At 39.9% G+C, this 26,748-nt stretch overlaps 1 protein-coding gene across 3 annotated transcripts in view; it reads right to left on the bottom strand.

Annotated features, from left to right (window-relative positions):
• Positions 1–26,748, bottom strand: part of LOC126271933 (probable ATP-dependent RNA helicase DHX35) — a 208,887-nt gene that overhangs the window by 79,949 nt on the left and 102,190 nt on the right. For all 3 annotated transcript variants that reach the window (XM_049974353.1, XM_049974354.1, XM_049974355.1), the window contains exon 5: positions 8,979–9,161. In XM_049974353.1, coding sequence (XP_049830310.1) covers positions 8,979–9,161 — 183 coding nt within the window. The remainder of the gene's footprint in view (positions 1–8,978; positions 9,162–26,748) is intronic.

Genomic DNA, 26,748 nt, shown 5'->3' with positions numbered 1-26,748 from the left:
TAGGTATACTTTCATAAAGACATCGTAGGAGAGGGATGGATAACCCTAGTTGTTTTGAATTTCCCACCATTTTATACACAGAACTATTGGTCTATGTCAGAGGGTGTGGGGGAGGGGTGAAATCTGACAACTTATGACATCACTGATGATGTCATTAGAAATCTTACAATGATGCACTCTGTCCCACAATGCCCAGTTATACTACTTACCACTTAAGAGGAATAGGGAGAGTATTCCACATTTCAAGGCTTGATGAATATAGTTGAAAACTCTGTGGAGAATGTGATTTATTTGTTCTGATCCTAGTTGGTACTAAGTGGCAGAGAGGGCTCAGCAGGTGTTTTGTGTGTTTATATCATATGGCATCCCCCCCCCCCCCCCCCTCCCCAATGAACCATGGACCTTGCCGTTGGTAGGAAGGCTTGCAGGCCTCAGCGATACAGATAGTCGTACTATAGGTACAACCACAATGGAGGGGTATCTGTTGAGAGGCCAGACAAACGTGTGGTTCCTGAAGAGGGGCAGCAACCTTTTCAGTAGTTGCAAGGGCAACAGTCTGGATGATTGACTGATCTGGCCTTGTAACAAAAACCAAAATGGCCTTCTGTGTTGGTACTGTGAACAGCTGAAAGCAAGGGGAAACTACGGCCGTAATTTTTCCCGAGGGCATGCAGCTTTACTGTATGATTAAATGATGATGGCGTCCACTTGGGTAAAATATTCCGGAGGTAAAATAGTCCCCCATTCGGATCTCCGGGTGGGGACTACTCAAGAGGATGTCATTATCAGGAGAAAGAAAACTGGCGTTCTATGGATCGGATCGTGGAATGTCAGATCCCTTAATCGGGCAAGTGGGTTAGAAAATTTAAAAAGGGAAATGGATAGGTTAAAGTCAGATATAGTGGGAATTAGTGAAGTTTGGTGGCAGGAGGAACAAGACTTTTGGTCAGGTGAATACAGGGTTATAAACACAAAATCAAATAGGGGTAATGCAGGAGTAGGATGAATAATGAATAGGAAAATAGGAATGCGGGTAAGCTACTACAGACAGCATAGTGAATGCATTATTGTGGCCAAGATAGATATGAAGCCCACACCTGCTACATTAGTACAAGTTTATATGCCAACTAGCTCTGCAGATGACAAAGAAATTGAAGAAATGTATGATGAAATAAAAGAAATTACTCAGATAGTGAAGGGAGACGAAAATTTAATAGTCATGGGTGACTGGAATTCGAGTGTAGGAAAAGGGAGAGAAGGAAATATAGTAGGTGAATATGGATTGGGGCTAAGAAATGAAAGAGGAAGCCGCCTGGTAGAATTTTGCACAGAGCATAACTTAATCATAGCTAACACTTGGTTTAAGAACCATGAAAGAAGGTTGTATACATGGAAGAACCCTGGAGATACTAAAAGGTATGAGATAGATTATATAATGGTAAGACAGAGATTTAGGAACCAGGTTTTAAATTGTCAGACATTTCCAGGGGCAGATGTGGACTCTGACCACAATCTATTGGTTATGACCGGTAGATTAAAACTGAAGAAACTGCAAAAAGGTGGGAATTTAAGGAGATGGCACCTGGATAAACTGAAAGAACCAGTGGTTGTACAGAGTTTCAGGGAGAGCATAAGGGAACAATTGACAGGAATGGGGGAAAGAAATACAGTAGAAGAAGAATGGGTAGCTTTGAGGGATGAAGTAGTGAAGGCAGCAGACAATCTAGTAGGTAAAAAGACAAGGGCAAATAGAATTCCTTGAGTAACAGAAGAAATATTGAATTTAATTGGTGAAAGGAGAAAATATAAAAATTCAGTAAATGAAGCAGGCAAAAAGGAATACAAACGCCTCAAAAATGAGATCGACAGGAAGTGCAAAATGGCTAAGCAAGGATGGCTAGAGGACAAATGTAAGGATGTAGAGGCTTATCTCACTAGGGGTAAGATAGATACTGCCTACAGGAAAATTAAAGAGACCTTTGGAGATAAGAGAACCACTTGTATGAACATCAAGAGCTCAGATGGAAACCCAGTTATAACCAAAGAAGGAAAAGCAGAAAGGTGGAAGGAGTATATAGGGGGTCTATACAAGTGCGATGTTCTTGAGGACAATATTATAGAAATGGAAGAGGATATAGATGAAGATGAAATGGGAGATATGATACTGCGTGAAGAGTTTGACAGAGCACTGAAAGACCTGACTCGAAACAAGGCCCCGGGAGTAGACAACATTCCATTAGAACTACTGACGGCCTTGGGGGAGCCAGTCCTGACAAAACTCTACCAGCTGGTGAGCAAGATGTATGAGACACGCAAAATACCCTCAGACTTCAAGAAGAATATAATAATTCCAATCCCAAAGAAAGCAGGTGTTGACAGATGTGAAAATTACCGAACAATCAGTTTAATAAGTCACAGCTGCAAAATACTAACACAAATTCTGTACAGACGGATGGAGAAACTAGTAGAAGCTGACCTCGGGGAAGATCAGGTTGGATTCCGTAGAAATACTGGAACACGTGAGGCAATACTGACCTTACGACTTATATTAGAAGAAAGATTAAGGAAAGGCAAACCTACATTTCTAGCATTTGTAGACTTAGAGAAAGCTTTTGACAATGTTGACTGGAATACTCGCTTTCAAATTCTAAAGGTGGCAGGGGTAAAATACAGGGAACGAAAGGCTATTTACAATTTGTACAGAAACCAGATGGCAGTTATAAGAGTCGAGGGACATGAAAGAGAAGCAGTGGTTGGGAAGGGAGTAAGACAGGGTTGTAGCCTTTCCCCGATGTTATTTAATCTGTATATTGAGCAAGCAGTAAAGGAAACAAAATAAAAGTTCGGAGTAGATATTAAAATCCATTGAGAAGAAATAAAAACTTTGAGGTTCGCCAATGACATTGTAATTCTGTCAGAGACAGCAAAGGACTTGGAAGAGCAGTTGAATGGAATGGACAGTGTCTTGAAAGGAGGATATAAGATGAACATCAACAAAAGCAAAACGAGGATAATGGAATGTAGTCGACCTAAGTCGGGTGATGCTGAGGGAATTAGATTAGGAAATGAGACACTTAAAGTAGTGAATGAGTTTTGCTATTTGGGGAGCAAAATAACTGATGATGGTCGAAGTAGAGAGGATATAAAATGTAGACTGGCAATGGCAAGGAAAGCGTTTCTGAAGAAGAGAAATTTGTTAACATTGAGTATAGATTTAAGTGTCAGGAAGTCATTTCTGAAAGTATTTGTATGGAGTGTAGCCATGTATGGAAGTGAAACATGGACAATAAATAGTTTGGACAAGAAGAGAACAGAAGCTTTCGAAATGTGGTGCTACAGAAGAGTACTGAAGATTAGATGTGTAGATCACATAACTAATGAGGAAATATTGAATAGGATTGGGGAGAAGAGGAGTTTGTGGCACAACCTGACCAGAAGAAGGGATTGGTTGGTAGGACATGTTCTGAGGCATCAAGGGATCACCAATTTAGTATTGGAGGGCAGTTTGGAGAGTAAAAATCGTAGAGGAAGACCAAGAGATGAATACACTAAGCAGATTCAGAAGGATGTAGGTTGCAGTAGGTACTGGGAGATGAAGAAGCTTGCACAGGATAAAGTAGCATGGAGAGCTGTATCAAACCAGTCTCAGGACTGAAGACCATAACAACAACATCATATGGCACAGAAGATCCATTTTTGGACAAGGTCAGAAAGACAATTCTGGTCCACAAAGAGCCCCAGCAACACACTTGACATAGTGAGAAAGGGACTGCTTGTCATTGTAAATCAAGTAATGCCAGGCATTTAAAGAAGAAGAATATGGCAAACCTAAGTGCAAGCATTGTTCCATACTGTTGCTCACCACCTCCTACTCAAGCCCTGTCATTGGCATATTTTATACTGTTAATGGGAGACACATATGAAAGAAGATACATCATATATTACGCCTGCTGCAATCACTGCAGAGTATTGTACATGGACATAGGCCTGGTCACTAACAAACTAACCACTCACATCAAAGTCCAATACCAAGTGGTGCCCAAAGGTCAGCTAGACTACACTGTTGTTGATCATACTGTACAATACAATGTGGTCAACTTCAGTGGCTGCTTCAAACACATGACATTCCACTTGGATTCTCCTTATCAAGACCAGCTTTTTTGAATTGCACATCTGGGTACTCTCCCTGAAATATGTCCGATATTCCTCTTCCTCCAGTCTCACTCTACACTAGTCTTCCCCCATAATCATTTTTCCAATTCCCCACCCCCACTTTTTCCTGCTCCATTCCACCCTTTTCGCAACAAACCACACTCTCACATCCCCTCTCTCTTGTCCTCCACTCCATCCCAGTTCCCTCACTGGAATCAGTTTCCAACTTCTATATCTTTCTCCTACTCCGTATTGTTACCCTGGTGCTCTCCCTACTTTCCCCATTCTGTATGTTCCTTACATGCCTACCCCACACCCGCCCTGCATCAGCTGTTTATTTTATCAAACTGTGACCTTTCATAATTCTTCACCTGCCTTTTGCCTCACTCGGCCTATTCCACACCCCACTCAATTTCCCCAGCAACACCCTCATCTTAGTTGGCCAGTTGCCCCATCAAGCAACAAGTGTCAGGAGACAATCAAAATCTTCAGTCACAAACTTGAAAAATGCCACAGATTTTGGATAGTTGCTACTCTGGTAGCAATGCACTACATATCATCATTATATAGGGATATCATCCAACTAATAATGTATCACTCAGAACCCTGCAGAATTCTCACAGACTTGTGGCATTTCCTTGGACAAACTAATAAAATTTCACTTACACTGTATTAGAGTATCCAGAATGAGAGAGTGCTAGTTCTGCAAGGTTCGCAGGAGAGCTTCTGTAAAGTTTGGAAGGTAGGAGACGAGATACTGGCAGTAGTAAAGCTGTGAGTACCGGGCTTGAGTCGTGCTTCGGTAGCTCAGATGGTAGAGCACTTGCCCGCGAAAGGCAAAGGTCCCGAGTTCGAGTTTCGGTCGGGCACACAGTTTTAATCTGAAAGGAAGTTTCATGTGTTAGAGTACTTCATATGGGCTAAGAATTTTTTTCTGCTTGCAAGATCTGATTTTTAACATCGCACAATCAGTTTGGAACGGCTGCAGACTGTACCCAGTTTCAGCTACGACATTATAAAGCAAAGCAGCACTCTGGACTCACATTCGGGAGGATGACAGTACAAACCTGTGTCTGGCCATCCTGATTTAGGTTTCCCATGATTTCCCTAAATCACTTCAGGGAAATTCTGGAATGGTTCCTTTGACAGGGCACAGCTGATTTCCTTCCCTAATCTGATGGGACTGATACCTCGATGTTTGGTTTGCTACTTCACTGTCAAGTAGCTCCTCAATTGACCTCACAAGGACTGAGTGCACCCCAGTTATCACAGAGCTCCAGAGCTCGTAGGTCCCCAACCAACTGCCGGACATGCCTGACAGTGCTTAATTTCGGTGATCTGACAGGGACTAGGGTTCCACTGCAAAAGGCCATTTGCGTGAGCAGTATTTATTTACTTACCCTTCAGCTTTTGTGCATGGAACCAAAGACACACATTAACCCAGCCCAAGGTGCTTAGAGCCCCCTTCTCTAAGCACACTTGATTAATTCTCAGCACGCACATTTACATCACAAGGGTGGACCCGACTTTCAAGCTGATGACAAAGTTCTGCTGGGGACCCAGTATCCCAGGGTATAAAGCATTACCCATGCCCAGGATTACGGAAGCACCAGACTTGGCGTAAGTGGCACCTCAATCCCACAGGTAGCCAAGGGAGAAATAGACACAGAGTCTCTGGGCCCAGAAAGGCGATCATCTAGTGGAAGAAAACCACGATTAAAAATCACCTGGTCCCCCAAGTCAGGGGTTAGGCATTGGACGTGCACTCCATCCTAGCAAAACAAATCACTTGCAAAACTTCCCAATTTAGCCTCGGAACAGAATGGATCACAGCGAAGACGACAACAGGCATGAAAAAGGACAATGAGAATTGCAACATGGAATATACAAGGAATTTCTACAAATAAATGTGAAGTTTTTAAAGAAATAAAGCGCCTTGACGTCGACATAATGGGCCTAACAGAAAACAAAGTGAATGGGCATGGTACAGAAGAGACAAATGATTACATATATATTTATAGTGGAGTACCAAAGGAACAACGGGCCCAAAGTGGAGTTGCCATTGCCGTACAATTCAAGGAAAACCTATCCAGCTGGGAAGATGTCAGTTATAAAATTCTGCAAGCTCAGATGAAAATAAAGGGCCATTCTGTGGTGATTATTGCAGTCTATTCACCAAACGACAACGCTGATGTAGTGAAGAAAGACTTATTCTACACTCAATTGGCAAGATCTCTTGAAAACTTAGGGAATCGCAAAGAAGTCATTTTACTAGGAGACCTAAATGCCAAAATAGGATGCAAAGCTAGTGACAACATAGTGTGTCAATGTGGTGACGAAATCATAAACAATAACGGTGAAAGATTGATAGAATTCAGCATGTAAAATGACTTAAGAATTCTGAATGGGTGGTTCGGGCATACGGACATCCACAAATATACATGGACAAAACGAAGCGTTAACCTCTAGTCCATTATAGATTATGTCATAATAAAACAAACAACAAAGCTATTATACAAGACGTGAGGGTTGTAAGATGTGCAGAGTGCGAATCAGACCATTTTTTGCCAATGTCTAAGATATTATTCAAGTTTATCAAAGACACAGAAATTCAAGTGGAAACTGAACCAGTGAAAGCCAATAATACCCAATATAATTTACAAAACCTTGACCACAGTACTATCTGTTTCTTGTACCAGCAAAGGCTAGCAAAAAAACTTGCTGCCATTGAAGAAACCTCTGCAGATACGATGTATGAGATGGTTAAAGAAGCCATCCATAACACAGCTGATGAAGCACTGGGAAAAAAAGAAATCCAAAAGAGTAATAGAACATATGATGAGTGGTGGAAGCACTTGGTACAAGAGAAGGTAGAAAGTAAGTAGAAAACTTATAATAAATGGTTGAACTCAAGATCAGACAATGATTGGCAGTAATACAGAGACAGGAGAAAAGACAACACTTAACGCAAAAAACGAAGCCTGGCAGAAAACCGGTGAAGAGATAGAAAAAAGCATGGGGAATACATGAGCTAATAAAGCCTGGAAGGTATTAAAAACAATGAGAACACAGAATAAAGACAAAACAGATATAAACCTCATTAGCATGCAAGATGAGTACAACACTACCAAGGACTACTAACTGAGAACAGAGCGGCATTCACTGAGAACCCACCAGACACTGAAATCAATAATGTTAATATACCATTGAAAACCCCAAAGGAAGTGCAAATTACAATTAATGCCATGAAAAACATAAATTCGCCAGGTCCAGGATTAATTTATACAGAACAGGTTAAAGCAGCACTGTCAAAACTGTTCGAGATATTGGCAGCGATTTTTGACAAATGCCTTAGAGGTAACGAAACCCCAAAGGAGTGGAAAAAGGAAACAATTACATCAAAATTTAAGAATGGCAACAGGAGAAATTGTGCAAACTATCATGGTATTTGTGTGATGCCATCCATGATGAGAGTCTATGGCTGTATCCTAAAAAAGAGGATAGAAGAAGAAATAACTGAATCTGAAGAACAAAATGGATTCAGATCTGGTTGGTCGGTTTGTGGGTTTAAGGGACCAGACAGCAGCGGTCATCGGTCTCATTCAGATCTGGTCGCTCCTGTACTGATGGAGTATTTATCCTCAAAAACCTAATGGAGAAAAGGACAGCAAGGGGGTCTTATGACACAGTTCCACAGAGCAAGCTAAGGACAATTCTAATTAATAATAACGGGTCACCGAGCTATGTGAAAGCTGTCAGACTCCTCTACCAAGGTTGTACTGCAATGAGAAAAGTGAGAAATCAACTAACTCAAGAGTTTAAGATGACAAGGGGCTACGCCAGGGATACACACTCACCCCTACACTCTTTAAGGTCTATCTAGAGGAGGCACTAAAATCCTGGAAAAGGAAATGTGGAGGAATGGGTATCCCCATAGACGATGAGATCTTGTTCACTTTATTTTTTGCTGACAACCAAGTGTTAGTAGCTGGAGATGGGGAAGATGCAAATTGGGGTCTTGTCATAAACATATCTAAAACAGAATATCTGAAAGTTGGAGAAAATGCTGTTAACGACTTACAACTCGGTGCTGCTACATTAAAGGGTGTTATAATTTCAAGTTCCTGGAAGTGACACTGTCATCCAATGGTAGAAATATGGATTATATAAGAAATAAAAGTGGCCAGGGCAAGCGAGCCATAAAACAACTACATGGTATTCTCTGGAATGAAAACATAATGTGCAAAACAAAACATACCATCTACCTCACAATTATTGAAATTATCACAACATATGGTGCAAAGCTGTGGGAACTAACTCAGAGGCAGAAAGATCACCTGCTGGCTGTCGAGATGGCTTTCTGGAGACGGAGTTGTGGATATTCCAGGCTTGATCATATTAGAAATGAAAGGATCAGAGAGGTTATGAATGTTGAAAGCACAATCCTAGACTACACAGAAAGGAAGCACCTACTCTGGTATGGTCACTTCAAAAATTTCTTGCAGCAATTTACCTTACAACTTACTTCTATGATGAAGAGTCTTTAATAAACAAATGAATCAACACACCATTTTACTAAATTATGATGTTCTTATGAACAGAAAATGTAACATTTTATTGCCATTTATTTCCTCTCTTTGTAAGACAAAATCAATCCTTCTCTTCTAAAACAAACAGATGAATTTTCACATTAAGAAACTCATTCCGCATAAAAATAGAATCAACAACTTGGCTGAAAACACAAAAGCACACTTCTAATCAAGCATACCACGAAAACCTGAGTGATTACAAGATTCATAATAGTCCAATCAATTCATGGCACTCACTTTTATTTTAGTGTGTTCAGGATCAAAATGATCATCAAAGCGAATGCTGTAGCCAACAAGTTGACCAACCATGCAGTTTTTTTCATCTGCAACTCTCATTGCTAAAGTCGTAGCAGCCACACGCCTTGGCTCTGTCACACCCACTATTTTTCCGTCGGCTGCCCATCCTGCCTCCACCAGATACTGTAAAGTGAGGAAAAGAAAAATTTATTTTATTTGGCTGCTCTCAGAAGATCCAGCTGTAGCTGTCAGGATTCAAACAATAGTACATTAAAAAGTTACTGCAAACAGTTCCTATGTTGTAACATGAACATAAACCATAGTGAAATTTCTTATTTAGCACACTGCTTTTCTCAGGTCTTAATATCCCATCAACAGTGAAATTTTCAGATTGTGTACCAATTACAGTTTCATATGGCTGGCTGTAGCAACATATGAACTGTGAGTACAGTACATTAGTCAAAAACTGGGAAATACACGTTGCACAGTTTGTCGTTCAGACATCTTGTTGAACTCATCAGCTGCTAGGTTAGCTTGCATTTAAATATACCTGCAAAGGCACCTTCATTGTATCATATTTTTCATCCTCTTAGCTACTGTTAATATTTGTGTGATGTAAGTTCACACTGCAAGTATCACTTGATAATCTGCTAACATAGAAATTAGTCATAGGAATATGAAATATAATATAGCGCAGCTAAGGTCAAACCATATTTATCATTTTCACAGTACATGGTCATTTTCACAGTACATGGCAGCTGGTAAATCCTGCACAAGCCAAGTAGATGTTAAAAATTTATGGAAAATCCATGACAGAATAACAATCTGAATTAGGATATGCTGCCTCTCACCACACAAAGGATGCATTGAGCAGCAGGCACATCTAAAAGTAGATATAACTACCAGACAAAATCCTTTAGAAAAATGCACATACACTAATACACACACAGCTCACCCACACATGACCACTGTCATCAGCAGGCACTGAGAACCAACTGCCTTTGTTGTGGTGGTGGTCGATAGTGGTAGTTCAAGGCAAGAATACGAGGTGAGCAGTCTACTTTTAAATGTGCCTGTCTGGTGTACAACACCCCTGTATGTGGAGATCAGCAATCAGTCCTGATTCATATTGTTCAAAAATCTGTTAAGTAATTGTAAACAAGTAAGACTTTGCACATAACTACTCACAATGCATGAAACTGGATTTACTTTCATGATATAAAATAGATGTAACTTAGCACAAATGTAAATACAACTATTCTCTGTGCATCAAAAATATATTAATACTGTCATTGCAGCAGAGTTGAAGAATCACTTGTTTTTGTGGTATTCAGTCCTGAGACTGGTTTGATGCAGCTCTCCATTCTACTCTATCCTGTGCAAGCTGCTTCATCTGCCAGTACTTACTGCAGCCTACACCCTTCTGAACCTGCTTAGTGCTTTCATCTCTTGGTCTCCCTCTACGATTTTTACCCTCCACGCTGCCCTCCAATACTAAATTGGTGATCCCTTGATGCCTCAGAACATGTCCTACCAACCGATCCCTTCTTGTTGTCAAGTTGTGCCACAAACTCCTCTTCTCCCCAATTCTATTCAGTACCTCCTCATTAGTTATGTGATCTACCCATCTAACCTTCAGCATTCTACTGTAGCACTACATTTTAAAAGCTTCTATTTTCTTCTTGTCCAAACTATTTATCATCCATGTTTCACTTCCATACATGGCTACACTCTATACAAATACTTTCAGAAACGACTTCCTGACACTTAAATCTATACTTGACATTATGAAATTCCTCTTCTTCAGAAACGCTTTCCTTGCCATTGCCAGTTTACATTTTATATCCTCTCTACTTTGACCATCATCAGTTATTTTGCTCTCCATATAGCAAAACTCCTTTACTACTTTAAGTGTCTCATTTCCTAATCTAATTCCCTCAGCGTCACCCGACTTAATTCGACTACATTCCATTATCCTCGTTTTGATTTTGTTGATGTTCATCTTATATCCTCCTTTCAAGACACTGTCCATTCTATTCAACTGCTCTTCCAAGTCCTTTGCTGTCTCTGACAGAATTACAATGTCATTGGCGAACCTCAAAGTTTTTATTTCTTCTCCATGGATTTTAATACCTACTCCAAATTTTTCTTTTGTTTCCTTTACTGCTTGCTCAATATACAGATTGAATAACATCAGGGAGAGGCTACACCCCTGTCTCACTCCCTTCCCAACCACTGCTTCTCTTTCATGTCCCTCAACTCTTATAACTGCCATCTGGTTTCTGTATACATTGTAAATAGCCTTTTGCTCCCTCTATTTTACCTCTGCCACCTTCAGAATTTGAAAAAGAGTATTCCAGTCAACATTGTCAAAAGCTTTCTCTAAGTATACAAATGCTAGAAATGTAGGTTTGCTTTTCTTAATCTAGCTTCTAAGATAAGCTGTAGGATCAGTATTGCCTCACGTGTTCTAACATTTCTACAGAATCTAAACTGATCTTCTCCGAGGTCGGCTTCTACCAGTTTTTCCATTCGTCTGTAAAGAATTTGTGTTAGTGTTTTGCAGCCGTGGCTTATTAAACTGATAGTTTGGTAATTTACACATCTGTCAACATCTGCTTTCTTTGGGATTGGAATTGTTATATTCTTCTTGACGTCTGAGGGTATTTTGCTTGTCTCATACATTTTTCTCACCAGATGGTAGGGATTTGTCAGGACTGGCTCTCCCAAGGCTGTCAGTAGTTCTAATGGAATGTTGTCTACTCCCAGGGCCTACAATCAGTAGTAACTAGTAATTTGATTTCATTGTTGATGCACATGAAGAAATGCATACATAGCCTAGCAATGTTCACAGATACCCATGAATGCAGTACAGAATTATCTTCAAATGTGAATTCAAACATTTTCAAAGCAAAGTGATTACAGTTTAAAATCTTGTTCTCCTTCATAACATCCAAGCATGGGTCTCATGGCAGTCTCTTTCTAACTATGAGGCTTCATACAGTAGACACCATTCTGTCACCATGGGTAGCACCTCATCTCATGTGATATGACATGTAAGAGAACAAGGTAAAAGTTTTCTCATAAACGGCTTACGGACAGTGGAAAACCATGTGTGTAGTGTCAAGGTACTCATTTGTTGATCAAACCAGACAAGCATGTCCACTTATGACATGAGGTCATCATTAGCAACTGAACAGTTTGCCAAAGACCATCAATAAGTGAATCACATTAAGTCCATAGGCTATACTGCACAAATGGAAGTACATACCAAATAGCACTTCAACAGTTGATATTTTTCCTAATTCGTCACCAACTGCTGTCCCAGTTTTATGCCCATTTACTGGTCACAGGATTGGCCCATGTGACATCATGATAGAGATGCTTGTTTGTGTTTTATGAAACTCATGAGCATGTTACCAGGAGGTTGCTAGTTGATTCAGAGTAGTATGTCAGCTGTTAATCAAGTGGGAATACAAGATCTCTCCCCCTTTTCAACCATACCTTAAGACTGTTAGCATCCTAGTTAGTAAAAAGGGGAGGGGGGGGGGGGGGGGGTATAGTTGAAGATAACACCACTGAGTGGTCTGCTTTGAATCATAATGTGAACTGTGCATGCACATAGGATGCCACAAGTGCAAGGTGGATCCAACAGTATGTAGACCTCAGCTGCTGGACACTTCTGTGGTTGGACACAGTGAACAGTTTCCATCAGTTACTAATCTTTCACTTCAGTTGTGTTGAGAAATGAAGGATGAACACTGTGCTGCACCATTTCCAGAAAGGATTGTTGATGCTGATGGTACTACTTTTCCACCTCTTTCCATAGTTTCAGGACCAGCTAAAAGGTCACTTAACTGTCATGGTAACCATTAATTCCAGTGATAGATCGTGTGTCTGCCTATGGCTCAACCATAAAAGGTTACTGGCCATGGCTTCTGTGAATGGTGGCAGGTACTCAACTCATTCAGTGTCTCTCTGTGTGGTCACAGGCCTAAGAGACTGCCTGTAACTGTGGATGCTGGCAGAATTTCAGCACATGGTTGTGCTGGCCAGAGGAGATCTAGTAGTACTCAATGGCATCATTCATGCAGGATATCTGCTGGGCTGCAACTATGTATGGAAGTAGATCTGCAATTACTCAAAAATATACTGTTTCTTTGGAGGGTTTCCTACTGACTTTATTATGACTTTAAAAGTCAGCATCACACATTCTGTTGGTACATTTGAAGGACGAAATGGCAGAGATTTCATGTAGATAAAACCATTCCTTTGTCAGAATTCAGTAAATGTAGTAGATGTTAACTGTGGTGTACTGATTTTCACAACCCCTTGCGATACCCTTCAATATCATTTTGTAGTAAATCTTGATAGGGGATCATTCTGCTGTCATATGTACTACAAAAGAAAAATTCAACTATGGGTTGGCCACTATGAACTTTGAAGCCTCCAGAAAAAGAAGTTGCAAAGTCAATAATAAGGTGTTCTCAAGATTTCATTCTGTGTGCATGTCCAACACACAAGTAGTGTTATCTGTGTCGTGACCTTGCTAGTGCGTACATAGTATTGCTGGATTGTTAATTCATGAGATATTCCAATGATCTCTATGTAATATTTTAAAAAATGCACTTTCTGAATGTGTGTGGTGTGGCTACTCTATATTCGTCATTTTTTGTCTCAAGTGAAAGCAGCCTGAATAGTTGGTGGTGGATTGCAACAAATTGTGTGTGTGTGTGTGTGTGTGTGTGTGTGTGTGTGTGTGTGTGTGTGTTGTTTGACTTTGTGAGAAGTGTTGGGTGTTCTAGTGTTTTGTGATTTACATGATGGCCTCTTAGCAGAAAACCATCTAACACATTTTGTATTCTTTGTTTATTTGAAAACAAAGTATTTCTTGAGCATCAGACCTCATGTTTGATTTCATTGGTACCAATAATAATGCATTAGTATTAGTATGCTAGCAAAAATATCAACAGCAGATAGTTAAGTTGTAGTTACTTAAGAACAGTGCCAACTGTTATAGTCTCTTGACAAGCTGTTTCATGTAGCCACATACGAGTAACAATCTGACCTATCCAAGGTCTATCATCTTTCATTAAATGGGGCTCAATTCCACAAAAATATATATTAAATTTTCTCAGTTAGATGTTAATTAGAAGGACCTCTTTTACTGTTTCCAAGTAGTTTATTTGCACTGTCATTACAGTTTTTCGGGTAAACTTGACTGGCTATTTGTGAGACCAGAACACAAATGCCATGCTGCATGCATTTCTGGCCAAGACCAAAATTTTTCTGGTAAGAAGATAAGTTTTTAATGTGAATTTAAACAATGGAAAATCTGGGATAGAATAACAGTATTATGACAGGATGGATTGCTACTCACCATATAGGAGACACTGAGTTGCAGACCGTCACAACAAAAAGATTGCTATACATCTGAGCTTCTGGCCAAAAGGCCTTCCAAGACAGTGGTACTGTGTGTGTGTGTGTGTGTGTGTGTGTTTTCCACTTAGAATAAGTCTTTTAGGGCGAAAGCTCAAATGGACAACTGTCTTTTTGTTGTTCAGTCTGTGATTTAATGTGATTTTCATATTTAATGTCCTTTTCTAAATAATGTAAGGATTATGAAATTTGAGTCATGTTCAGAATCACACAACATGGCTGAGTTATTTCACATCCAGTAAGCTACGTAACTTGTTGCTCACCGAAGAACCCATTCAGACAGTGTTGTTCTGTAAATCCAGATTCTTAAAGGAAATATCATCAGCGACTATATTGACTGAGTCCTGAATTTTAAATCTAGAAGCAAAAAATGCATCCAACCAAAAAAAATATTTCCTGTTGTGGGAGTTGCTACCACTAGCAGATTTAATGACCTTTTCTTCCTGTGGCTGTTGGCATGACTTGCCCATTTACTGGGATTGACTTTAATTTCATAGCTCTGCAAACTACCATGAGGTGCATGGCAGAGGGTATGTCCCATTGTACCAGTTATTAGGATTTATTAGGATTTCTTCCTGTTCCAGTCACATAAGGAGCACAGGAAGAAAATTATTTGAATGCATCCATGCGCGCAGTAATTATTCTAATATTATCCTCATGATTCCTATGTGAGCGATACGTAGGAGGCTGTAGTTTATCCCTAGAGTAATGATTTAAATCCTGTTCTTGACACCATGTTAATATACTTTCTCAGAATAGTTTAATCTGTCTTCAAGAGTCTGCCAGTTAAGTTCCTTCGGTATCTCTGTTATACTCTCCCACAGATCAAACACCTGTGAGCATTCGTGTTGCCCTTCTCTGTATACGTTCAGTATTTCCTGTTAGTCCTATCTGGTACAGGTCCCACATACTTGAGCAATATTCTACAACTGGTAGCATAAGTGATTTGTAAGCAATCTCCCCAGTGTTCTACCAATAAACTGAAATCTACCACCTACTTTACCCACAACTGAACCTACATGATCATTCAATTTCATATCCCTACAAAGTGTTACACCCAGGTATTTGTACAAGTTGGCGATTCCAACAGTAACTCATTGATATTATAATCACAGGATACTATGTTTTTGTTTTGTTATGTAACTGCAAAATTTTACATTTCTGAAAATTTAGAGCACATTGCCAATCTCTGCGCTACTCTGAAATCTTACCAAGATCAGACAATATTTATGCTGGTTCCCTCAGGTAGTACTTCATTATACAGAACTGCATCATCTGGAAAATGCCTGATTTTACTATTACTATTGTCTGCAAGACCATCAATATACAGCATGAACAGCAAGTGTCCCAATACACTTCCCTGGGGCAAACTCGAAGTTACTTCTACATCTGACGATGACTCTCCATCCAGATACCATACTGCATCCTCCCTGCCAAAAAGTCCTCACTCCAGACACAAATTTCACTTAATACCCCATACGACCATACTTTTGACAATAAGCAAAGGTATGGTACTGAGCCAAATGCTTTTAGGAAATCAAGAAATTTAGCATCTACCTGACTGCCTTGAACCAAAGCTTTCAGAATGTCATGTGCGAAAAGTGAGAGTTGGGTTTCCCGAGATAAATGTTTTTGAAACCCATTCTGGTTGGCATTGAGGACATCGTTCTGTTCAAGATACCTTATTATGTTTGAGCTAAGAATATGTTCTAAGATTCTACAACAAATTGATATCAAGGATACTGGACAGTAGTTTCATGGATAACTTCTACTACCTTTCTTGTATATGGGTGTGGCCTGTGCCTTTTTCCAAGAACTGGACATGGTTTTTTGTTTGAAGTACCTGTGATAGATTATAGTTGGAAGAGGGGCTAACTCAGTCACAAATTCAGTAGAGAATCTGACAGGGATTCTATCGGGGCCTGATGCTTTGTTCAGTTTTAGCAATTTCCGCTGTTTCTCAACACTACTGACACTAATTATTTCATTCATCTTTTCAATGGTACAGGATTAAATTGGGACAATTCTCCTGTGTTTTCCTTTGTAAAGGAACATTAGAAAACAGAGTTAAGAGTTTCAGCTTTTGCTTTGCTGTCCTCAATTTCAATTCGTCTCATTTGCTATGACTGGACACAAACTTTGATGCTACTAACAGCCTTTATACAGGGTGTTACAAAAAGGTACAGCCAAACTTTCAGGAAACATTCCCCACACACAAAGAAAGAAAATATGTTATGTGGACATGTGTCCGGAAACACTTACTTTCCATGTTAGAGCTAATTTTATTATTTCTCTTCAAATCACGTTTATCACGGAATGGAAACACACAGCAACAGAACGTACCAGCGTGACTTCAAACACTTTGTTACAGGAAATATTTAAAATGTCCTCCGTTAGCGAGGATACATGCATCCACCCTCCATCACATGGAATCCCTGATGTGCTGATGCAGCCCTGGAGAATGGCGTGTTGTATCACAGCCGTCCACAATACTAGCACAAAGAGTCTCTACATTTGGTACCACGGTTGCGCAGACAAGAGCTTTCAAATGCCCCCATAAATGAAAGTCAAGAGGGTTGAGGTCAGGAGAGCGTGGAGGCCATGGAATTGGTCCGCCTCTACCAATCCATCGGTCACCGAATCTGTTGTTGAGAAGCATACAAACACTTTGACTGAAATGTGCAGGAGCTCCATCGTACATGAACCACATGTTGCGTCGTACTTGTAAAGGCACATGTTCTAGCAGCACAGGTAGAGTATCCCGTATGAAATCATGATAATGTGCTCCATTGAGCGTAGGTGGAAGAACATACTGACAAAACTAAAATGAGCTCTAATATGGAAATTAAGCGTTTCCAGACACATATCCACATAACATCTTTTCTTTATTTGTGTGTGAGGAATGTTTCCTGAAAGTTTGGCCATACCTTTTTGTAACACCCTGTATAAGACCAAAATTTCTTTGGATTTTGTGAAATATCATTTGACAATATTCTGGTATGGTAATCAGTGATGGCATCACTGCTCTCTTCACAGCAAAATGCATTTCATTCAGTATCTCTCTATCTATAGCTCTACACTTTGTTCTACACCTATTATGCAGTGATCTCTGTTTCTTTAGAAGTTTCTTTACAGTTACTGTATAGAATGGAGGTTCCCTCCCATTATGAACTGTTCTACTGGGCTCATATATATCCAGTGCATGGTCCACTATTCTTTAGAGACATACTTTGTAGTTCATCTACATACTCCTGACCTTTGCCAAAAGTTACAAGTTCCTCATTGAGATATGATACTACTGATGTTCTATCCAGTTTACTGAATGTATATATCTTTCTGCTTGTTTTAGTTGTACTTTTTAATTTGGTAATCATTGTTGCCACAATCGCATCATGGTCACTGACACCAGTTTCGATGTCAATATCCTTGAAGATGTCAGAACTGTTTGTTGCCATTAGATCGAAGATATTTCCATCATGAGTGGGGCTCCTAACTATCTGCTCCAGGCAGTTTTCGGAGAAGGCATTTAGTAAAGTTTCACAGAATGTCTTATCACGCCCACCACTAACAAAACTATAATTTTCCCCATTAATTGTTGGATGATTAAAGTCTCCACCTATGATTACAGTTTAAGTCCACTGTCAGTGGTAGAATGGCCACCACAGAGCATCAGTGTTGTCTGTTTTTAGTGTCGTTACCAAGCCTCATTGAGTATACAAGGGATGAGAACAGTGTCAGACTTTAATTGATCCCTGTGAAGGACACGGAGAAGCTTTGTACTTGGTTAAGACAGTGTTATTACCATCTGACACAGTTTGAATGGGGCCTCATTGTGGGTCTCTGTTCAGCTAGCTGACTGAATTGTGCAATATCCAGATTCATGGGACATTTGGATGTGACAGTAGGCCAATGATGGACTGTGTGGGAATGTGAGGGCACGCATACTCATTGCCAAAGTTCTGGTGGACCATGTCTGACCACCATAAGGGACGACCACTTTACTGTGCACCAAGTACATTGTAGCACCTTCACATCTGTGTCTGTTGTCTGAGAACAAACTCCCTACAACACCCTGTGTCATCCCGAACCATTGGACACAGACTAGCCAATTCTAGGCTAGGAAATAACTGTCCCATATGTAGACTGCCTTTAGAACACCACAAAAGAAACAACTGCATTTGGAGTACTGCCATGGCTGGGCAGCTTCGACTGCTGATGCGTGACATCACATTATGTTCATCAATGAATAATAGTTCTGCACAACCCTGGATGATCATCATCAGCAAGTATGACTGACTATTCTTTCAGCATTTTGGAGAGACATTAGCATTACTAAACACACATGGCTGAACAGATGCACACATGTACACAAACCAAAAAAACATCAATTTCACAAATAAGGACAACTCTATACAGAAGAATCGCAGTTGCTAGTTGTTATAACAAGGCAGGACTACATTGAGCATTTTTTTTAAATTTTTTAATGTATTACTGATGTTAATGCCTATTGTGATGTGGTAGAAAAACTTTGAATAGTTATTCAAAACAAAAGGGAGGGGTCTGCATCTCACTCGGCAATACCTATACGCACAGTGAAAAAATCGGTCTTCTTACCTTGATATCTTACTTTCATGTGCCCCATTCGCAATACTTCTGTTTTTCACACACTGTTCCTGATAAGCAGTTAAAGAACCCAAATTGGAATTTGCACCACGCCAACAGCAGCAATTTGTACAGGTGTACTTTTGTCTGCACTATTACGATTAATTTTCAGTTTCATAGATCCTGCTATTTTGTACCATTATGTGAAACATTTATGTGACAGATAGGTTGGGAATAGTTGCTTGCAAGTGTCTATATTTTCTACGAGGGTGAGTCAAATGATAACCTTAAATTTGTAATAACAAATCGAAATTTTGTGCTGTTATCCTGTAAATTGGTAAGAGTGCTACAAACAGCATGCAGTATGGCCTGTAGGTGGCAGCATTGTGCAGATGCACACACACCGTCACAGTATCATATAAAGATGGCTGCCCCACTTGCGACTTGCAACAGGGGAGAAGAGCATTCTGTTATTTGGTTTTTGCATATTTAAGGAGTGAAACCTATTGAAATTCATCGACAAATGAAGGTTCAGTATGGCGATGCATGTTTGTTACAGCAGAAAGTCTACGAATGGTGAAGGAAGTTCAAAAATGGTGCGACTTCAGTGAAAGATGCGCCTCGTCCAGGTCAGGCACAGCGAGTTGTGACTCCACAGAACATTGCAGCAGTTGAAGTTATAATGAAGGAAAACTGCTAAGTGACACAAAATGTCATTGCAGCATGTTTACAGATTAGTCATGGCGCAGCATACCACACTGTGCATGATGTGCTCCAGTTTCACAAAGTGTGTGCAAGATGGGTGCCACGGCAGCTGACTCCTGAACAGAACCATCAGCAGGGAAGGTTACGGTGACACTCTTTTGGGACGAAAAGGGTGTCATTATGGAGCAGTACATGCCTAGAGGGGCCACTGTCACCAGTGCATCATAATCTGTGCCCTGCATTCAAATCAAAGCGAAGTGGGTTGCTGTCGGCAGGTGTCCTTTTGCAACATGACAATGCGAAGCCCCACACTGCCCGTACAACAGTTGCAACAATCACAACCTGCATTATGAGTGTCTTCCTCATCCACCATACTCACCAGACCTAGCCCCACGTGATTTCCGTATGTTTGGACCACTCAAAGACGGAGTAGGAGGAAAGAAGTTCCATTCTGATGAAGAGGTAAGCCACGCGCTGCGTGAGTGTTTATGCAGACTACCAAAATAATTTTTTCCTTAAGGAATTTATGCAATTTGTAAGTGCTGAAGGACTTGGGTTGAGCGTGGGAGAGATTATGTTGAAAAATGATACAGCTTAGTACCACTTCTGCACAATATAATATTTTAAAAAAATATTTAAGGTTTTCATTTGACTCACCCTCATATTTGTATAATTCCAGATTAGAATTACGAACATATAAAAATTTGGGAGCGGATGAAGCAGCTTTATTCAGTGTTTGTGATTTCAGCTGTTTCTTAAGTCACTAAGATTAAGATCTATTTCACTCATCTTTGCAGCAGTACAAGAATTAAACTGGACAATATTTATGGCTTTTACTTTCTAAAAGAACATTTGAAAATACAGTTCAGAATTTCTGCTTTTGCTTTGACACCCTCAGTTTCAGCTGTCATTGATGGTGTCTGGACACTGACTCTGGTACCACTAGCAGCCTTCATATACAACTAGAATTTCTTTGGGTTTTCTGAGAGATCTTTCAATAATATTCCACTATGGTGGTCACTGAAAGCTTCACGCATAGCCCTTTTCACAGCCAAACAATGTTTCATTCATCATTTCCCTACCTCTACCCTATACTTTGTTTTAGCCTGTTACACAGAAGTCTTTCTTTCTTTCCAAGATTTATTTACAGTGACTATATAACCAGGACGGTCCCTCCTTTTATAAACTGTTCTAGTAAATACATACATGGTGTTTCTAAAAAGCTCGGTGAATGGCGCATATCTGAACGGATATTTGGCGCATGTGGGCATGCATGCACATGCATCTTCACGGACTTGAGGAGAATCAATACACAGCATGCACAGCATTTGACTGGCTGTGTAAACAGACTGCAACCAGTTGAACGTAGTCAGTGTGAGAGGAAGTGTCACAGGGCAATGGAGCAACATGTAAACATCAAGTTCGCTACAAAGTGGGGAAGACTGCAACGGAGACACATGGAATGTTGGTGCAGGTGTACAGGAGGGAAGCCGTGAGCAGAAAATAAATTTACGAATGGTTTAAACACTTCCATGAAGGGAAGGAAACAACTGAGGATGAGCCATGTTCAGGTCAGCCATCGACGGGCAGAATCCCAGAACAGATTGAGAAAGTGCAGAAAATACTGGCACAAGATTGGTGACTGGTGACAGTGTCTCAGATTGATTGTGTAAAAAGTGGGCATTACCAAGGACATGGTGCACACCATCGTCCATGATGATTTGGGTAAGTGGAAGATCTGCTACTGATTTGTGCCACACAAGCTCACAGACGAGCAGAAAGTGAAATGGAAGGAAACTGCTTGAGATTTCATTTCCATGTGAGACCACAATCCATTGTTTCTGAACACCATTGTCACGGGAGATGAGATCTGGTGCTACCAGTTTGATCCAGAATTAATACAGCAATCGATGTAATGGTGTTCACCGTCTTACCCAAGACCAAAAACAAAAAGAAAGGCCATCTGCCAAAATCCAAGGTGAAAACACTGTTTATCGCCTTCTTCGACAATGATGGCATCATCCACAAGGAATCTGTTCCTGCAGGTCAAATTATTAATACTGCATTTTACCAGTCCGTTTTGAATCTATTGGTATAGTGTATCCAGCAGTTTTGGCCAGAGTTGCACAGGAATGGAAAATGGATACTGCTCCATAACAATGCACCTACACACTGTGTGATCTGTGTGCGCCAATTCCTGGCGCAAAAGATGGTAACTGTTCTTGAACACCCTACGTACTCCCCTGTTCTGGCACCTGTGGACTTAGGCCGGGAACAGTGTAACTTCTTTTGGATAAAGACTTATATCAAACTGTGAACAGTTATAATGCTACTGTTTATTACAGAGCTAAGAGGTGTGTCATGTCAGTGTATTATTGGAAGTAGTGAAATCTGATTGAACAGATTGGCATCAAGACTCTATCATCTGTACATATTCCACAGACATAAACATCAGCTCACTGTAGCATATGGAGTATCTATCATCAGCCATAATGGTAATCACATCCTGGTTTCATTCCTCAAATCTTATAGTGTTATATCTTTGCTCTACTGTAGAAAGAACAGTGAGGAGAGCCTCATCGAGCAAAATAAATACTGGTCAGGCACAACAAAAGCCATCAAAAACAGCTCAATCGCTCCTGTAACAAGTCCACCAAATAGCAAGCTCCAGGAGTTACGAGTTGTCCCATTGTCAAGTCCAGTGCATCCCTGAGAGTGAATATATCAAAATTTTACCAAACTGGAAGCCCACTTATTGTGAATCTGATATCAATAAAAATTTTAAGTTTTTTATTGATAAAACTGCATTATGTATGAAGACTTCATGGGTTTTCAGCTGAGTAGTGTCATCGTCTTGTACCAAAATTTCGATGGGATGCGTCTCCATGATCAGACCAACTGTGTGATTGGATTGAGGAGTTCCTAGATAACAGAACGCAGCATGTCATTCTCAATGGAGAGAAGTCTTCCAAAGTAAGAGTGATTTCAGGTGTGCTGCAGGGGAGTGTCATAGGACCGTTGCTATTCACAATATACATAAACAACCTGGTGGATGACATCGGAAGTTCACTGAGGCTTTTTGCAGATGATGCTGTGGTGTATCGAGAGGTTGTAACAATGGAAAATTGTACTGAAATGCAGGAGGATCTGCAGCGAATTGATGTATGGTGCAGGGAATGGCAATTGAATCTCAATGTAGACAAGTGTAATGTGCTGCGAACACATAGAAAGATAGATCCCTTATCATTTAGCTACAAAATAGCAGGTCAGCAACTGGAAGCAAGTAATTCCATAAATTATCTGGGAGTATGCATTAGGAGTGATTTAAAATGGAATGATCATATAAAGTTGATCGTCGGTAAAGCAGACTGAGATTCATTGGAAGAATCCTAAGGAAATGCAATCCGAAAAGAAAGGAATTAGGTTACAGTACACTTGTTCACCCACTGCTTGAATACTGCTCAGCAGTGTGGGATCCGTACCAGATAGGGTTGATAGAAGAGATAGAGAAGATCCAACGGAGAGCAGCGCACTTCGTTACAGGATCATTCAGTAATCGCAAAAGCGTTACAGAGATGATAGATAAACTCCAGTGGAAGACTCTGCAGGAGAGACGCTCAGTAGCTCAGTACGGGCTTTTGTTAAAGTTTCGAGAACATACCTTCACCGAAGAGTCAACCAGTATATTGCTCCCTCCTACGTATATCTCGCGAAGAGACCATGAGGATAAAATCAGAGATTAGAGCCCACACAAAAGCATACCGACAATCTTCCTTTCCACGAACAATACGAGACTGGAATAGAAGGGAGAACCAATAGAGGTACTCAGGGTACCCTCCGCCACACACCGTCAGGTGGCTTGCGGAGTATGGATGTAGATGTAGATGATGGAGACGCATTCCATTGAAATGTTGCTACGAGACGACGACGCTACTTGGCTGACAACCCGTGAAGACTTCATATATGTAATTCGCCGAGAAAGCCTGCACTCACATAAAACTGCATTAAATATTTGAAAATGTATTTCAAAAAAGAGTCTACAGAGCACACAGCAAACAACCAGTGTAGAAGCTGTGAATCACGTTGCGCATTAAAATACCCAGTAAAAGGAAATAAGATCTACACACTGAACACAGATGTTCCAATAATCCAGCTAAACAGGACTTCTGCAAAATATATTGTAAAATTCTAAACAAAGTGATTGGAAACACAAGAAATATGTATTAGTTGAACAAAAACAATAACTGAGGTAAAAACAGTGAAAGGTATATGGCATGTCATCAAAAGTAAGACTAGTTTCCCTTGACCCTCCGAAGTTTCCTATATCATCCTTAACCACAACAAAAACAAAGTTAGTGATAAGGCAGAAACTGTCAAAATCTTCATCGAACACTTCTTAAGAGCCACTGAATAAATCAGCTGTAGGTCTGACCTTTGTGAGGATATAAATATTCTGAAACAATACACTCCATACACTTTTGATGAAATACTGTTCTCCTACAACATTTAGAAAACTTAAGAATACCACTGTCTCATTAAAAAACTATATAAGGAAATCTATCTCCAGTTCACTACTGAACAAAGCTCTAGAGGAGAGGATGAAATATGTCACTGTCACTCTTCCAATAAAAGGGGATGCCTCGATGTAAACAATTGCATATTTCATTTTTTACATTGTATTCAAAAGGTTGTTGCATGCTAGGATTGTCAAATGCCCAGAATACTTTAGTAATTTAAACAAAATCCAATTTGGTTTTCAAAATAATATACTGCCTTAACAGACAATCTTCCCATTTGTGGAAGGTAGAGTCTCCAAATAAGAAAAGTTAACCAGTGGTTATCTTCTGTAAATTGACAAAACCCTTCAATTATGTAAATCACTAAGTACTATTAGAGGAAGCCAAGAAGCATGGCTTCAGCAGCTGATAAGATAATGAGCTGCAATCCAAAAAGAAGCAGTAAGTAATTTTAGAAGCTCTGTGGATTGCAAATTGGGAGCAGCAGTCACATCAGGCTGGGGCATTATTCACCAATTTGTCCCATAGGGTTCTGTCCTGGATCCCTTATTGTTTGTGATTTACTGTTATGATGTGCCTGCAGTTGTGAATAGTGTTGAGCATAAATTTACCATGTTTGCAGACTATTAACAGAGAATCTGTCAAAGACAGTCAACAACAAAGTTTGATCAAAGTCTTCAACTGGTCTACTGTTAACTCTCTTCCTGCCATGTTAAGCGGGACAAATTTTATGCTGCTCAGGAAAACTGAATGACAAGAACTGATAGTCACAGAACCTTGACAGCACCACACTCCTGGGCAATAACTTAGACTGAAAACTAAACTGGGAACAAAAAATTCAACTTTTTCATTAAGAACGTTCTCACGTACTGGAAACCAAATAGTCACAAAGGCTGCTTATGTGCAATCTGTCACGTGTTACAGTATTCTCTCCCGAGATAACTAACCTCTTGCTCAAAACCATCTTAATTACTCAGAAAAAGTGTCTCTTACATGGAGTAAGATCCACGAACCTCCTGCCTTGAATTATTTAGCCAGTTAGAAATATTTACCATTACTTTCCAACACATTTTTCTGTAATTTACTTTGTCATAAAGAACCCATTAAAAAAAAATCAGCAGTTTACCTGCATGACACTAGAAATAAGAATGATACACACTATCAATTAAAAATTTGATCCCAGTTGTAAAGAGACGATAAGTATGCTGCTACAAAAAATTTTACCCTCCTTCTTACTGAATAAAGGAAGTTTAGGAATAGTGAATCCCTTTCTAAAATTAAACTATGATAAATTCTCTTGAATCATACATTCTGCGCACTTGAGGAATTTGTGAAAGAGAGTTTCCCAAAGGGAAGACTTAGTTAAACAGTTTCAATATCGTCAAAAGTTAAAACAAGAATTTTAAGTAGATCAGACACTGTGTTCTGTGTGTATGTATTTCATTCCATATTTTGTCAGTGTGCTTATTATCCAATAGTATGACATCTGTGGCTGTTAAACTGTTTTGAACACATTCATAATGAGGAGTGCAGTTGATTACCATTTCTTATTTTATTTGCAGTTCTGCAGTATCTGTTGAGCAGTTAATTGTAAATGAATATATATGGAACTATATGTTATCATAATCTTGGTGTATTCCATATCTAGAACAAACTCCTCGCTGTATGGATCCATGGAACAAGCAAAACTAAAAATAATAAAAAAAGATGTTCCCTCAAATCTGGTTAATGGTGATGAATTATGTTGTTCAGTTTTAATTATACTATTATCTCCCCATCATGAAAGTGACCATCACTCCATTAGCTGATACTCTGGCCACCAAGGGCCTCCTGCAAACCATTGCAACATACAGTAGAATGAAAAATTCATATCCCAGAAATTTCAACATTTCTGCAGAAGCAATGGCATCCTGTAAGCCACAATTACTACCGATGAGGCAGACCAGTGGTTCACACATTCACAAACCAAATACTGAAAAACAGTGAGGAAAGCACAAATAGAGTCAACCTTAATTTTATACCTTATTGTCTATCTCACCCAATGTCACTGAATACCATGAGCTTGACAGAATACTACATGACCAACAGCCAGGGACAACCTTCCTGTATCGCCTCCTTGACCTTAGCCACACTACTCTGCTCCCTCAGGATGGTATGGACATGCTCTTTCAGAAAGTTCACAGTCAGAATATCTATCAAAATGCATACTACTCAAGGCCACTTCATGTACAAATTACCACACACAAAAGCTTCCATCAGTCGCATGAGACTCCATTGCTTAGAGTTCGGTAATAACAGAACACTGTTTCCACACAAGGATACACAGAGTCATTAGCCATACACAGGATTGGGGAAGCAGTTGCCAGTTTACCACACTTCAACTGTAATGTAAAACTTATAACAGATTGAAACTGTGAGCTGAACGAAGATTTGAACCCAAACTTTTAATTTTCATGAACAATACTCTTACTAAGAGCTTTCCAGCCATGACTAATTGTGACCCAACA

This window comes from Schistocerca gregaria, chromosome 5, assembly GCF_023897955.1.
Source record: "Schistocerca gregaria isolate iqSchGreg1 chromosome 5, iqSchGreg1.2, whole genome shotgun sequence".
In the NCBI taxonomy this organism is placed as follows: domain Eukaryota; kingdom Metazoa; phylum Arthropoda; class Insecta; order Orthoptera; family Acrididae; genus Schistocerca; species Schistocerca gregaria.
Note: the sequence above shows the minus strand (reverse complement) of the source record. Positions and strands in the feature narration are given on the sequence as shown.